The sequence below is a fragment of the Echinops telfairi genome, unplaced genomic scaffold (assembly GCF_000313985.2).
Source record: "Echinops telfairi isolate 266 unplaced genomic scaffold, ASM31398v2 ScPeMD7_1713;HRSCAF=2227, whole genome shotgun sequence".
Lineage (NCBI taxonomy): Eukaryota > Metazoa > Chordata > Mammalia > Afrosoricida > Tenrecidae > Echinops > Echinops telfairi.
Window position 1 is genome coordinate 12,362,958 of NW_022105611.1, and position 1,045 is coordinate 12,364,002.

A 1,045-nucleotide genomic window follows, 5' to 3' on the forward strand; every position below is an offset into this window, starting at 1 on the left:
ACAGCATGGCAAACCCAGCGGATTTGAAAACTGCTCCCCATAAAACAAAGACACCAACACTTAGAGAGGAAGGAAGACCGGAAACAAACAAAAAACCACCGTCGTTAAAACGCTCCTGGTTAGTCTGGTTCCATGACAAGATGGCCGGTGGGTGTGCGGGCCGGCTGTGGTGGGGTGTCTGGAGCGGCGGTGGCCCCCGGGCCCCACAGCCTGACGGACAGACTCGTCACGTGCACTCCGCAGCCGTGGCCGTGCGCGGGGCTCACAGGATCACACAGCAGTTACTCTCGCCTGTCTTTTCACGGTTCCTGTGACCTTGAGAGTTTGGCTCGGAGAGAGTCTCTCTGGCCACCAGATGCATCACGGTTGTTTTGCCAAAAGGAAGTTTCAAGGCTCCTAGCGTGACGTTCCCGTGCAGAAAGCGGCCTTGGTAAATGAGCCGGAGGATGTTTGGGCTGCTGACTTGCTCTTCTTCCCAGTCCGTCGGCCAGTTGTCATACACGTGCTTCTCGATGTCCGAGGCCGAGTCACTGGGAGAAAAGAGGAACTCCTTCGTCTTCCCACTCACCAAGATCAGGCGCAGGTTTATCATATCCGCCGGGACACTGCTGGACATCTTGCCGTTTGGTGGAGACTCCGATGTCCATGTCCAAAAAAACCCACAAAACAACAAAAATTTAAAAAACCCCACAGAGGTAGAAATTGTCACGCTCCGAAGGGAAACCCCGAGGGCCAGGCGTCCGTGCTGGGCTTCTCCCCCAAACACCCAAGTTATTCTGGAAGGCCAGTGGCGGCGCGGGGCCGAGGTGCGCACGAGCGAGGGGACAGTCCCCAGGCGCCGGGTCCGGCCGGAGCAGGAGAAGCAGGAGAGTCGCGGGAGGGCAGCTGCAGCCCCGTCGCTGTCGTCGCCGTCGTGGTCAAGTGCAGCCGCAGCCTCAGGTGGACCCTGCCGAGAGACACACGGGCACGGAGCGGGTGGGAGGGGGTGACATCCGCCTTCCTCCTTCCCCAGCCCCGGCGATGATTCACGGTCGCTGCCGAGTCA

General features: G+C 59.5%; 1 protein-coding gene across 1 annotated transcript; it reads right to left on the bottom strand.

The window, feature by feature from the left end:
• Positions 1–6: 6 nt before the first annotated feature.
• LOC101648585 (ubiquitin-like protein 3) lies at positions 7–690 on the bottom strand. Its single transcript, XM_013006225.2, has one exon. It carries the CDS (start codon positions 614–616, stop codon positions 263–265), a length of 354 nt encoding a protein of 117 aa, XP_012861679.1. The 5' UTR covers positions 617–690; the 3' UTR covers positions 7–262.
• Between the last annotated feature and the right edge of the window lie 355 nt (positions 691–1,045).

What these genes read in the sequence shown, in the direction of transcription:
- LOC101648585 (XM_013006225.2), bottom strand. Translation starts at nt 616, where the DNA reads ATGTCCAGCAGTGTCCCGGCGGATATGATAAACCTGCGCCTGATCTTG.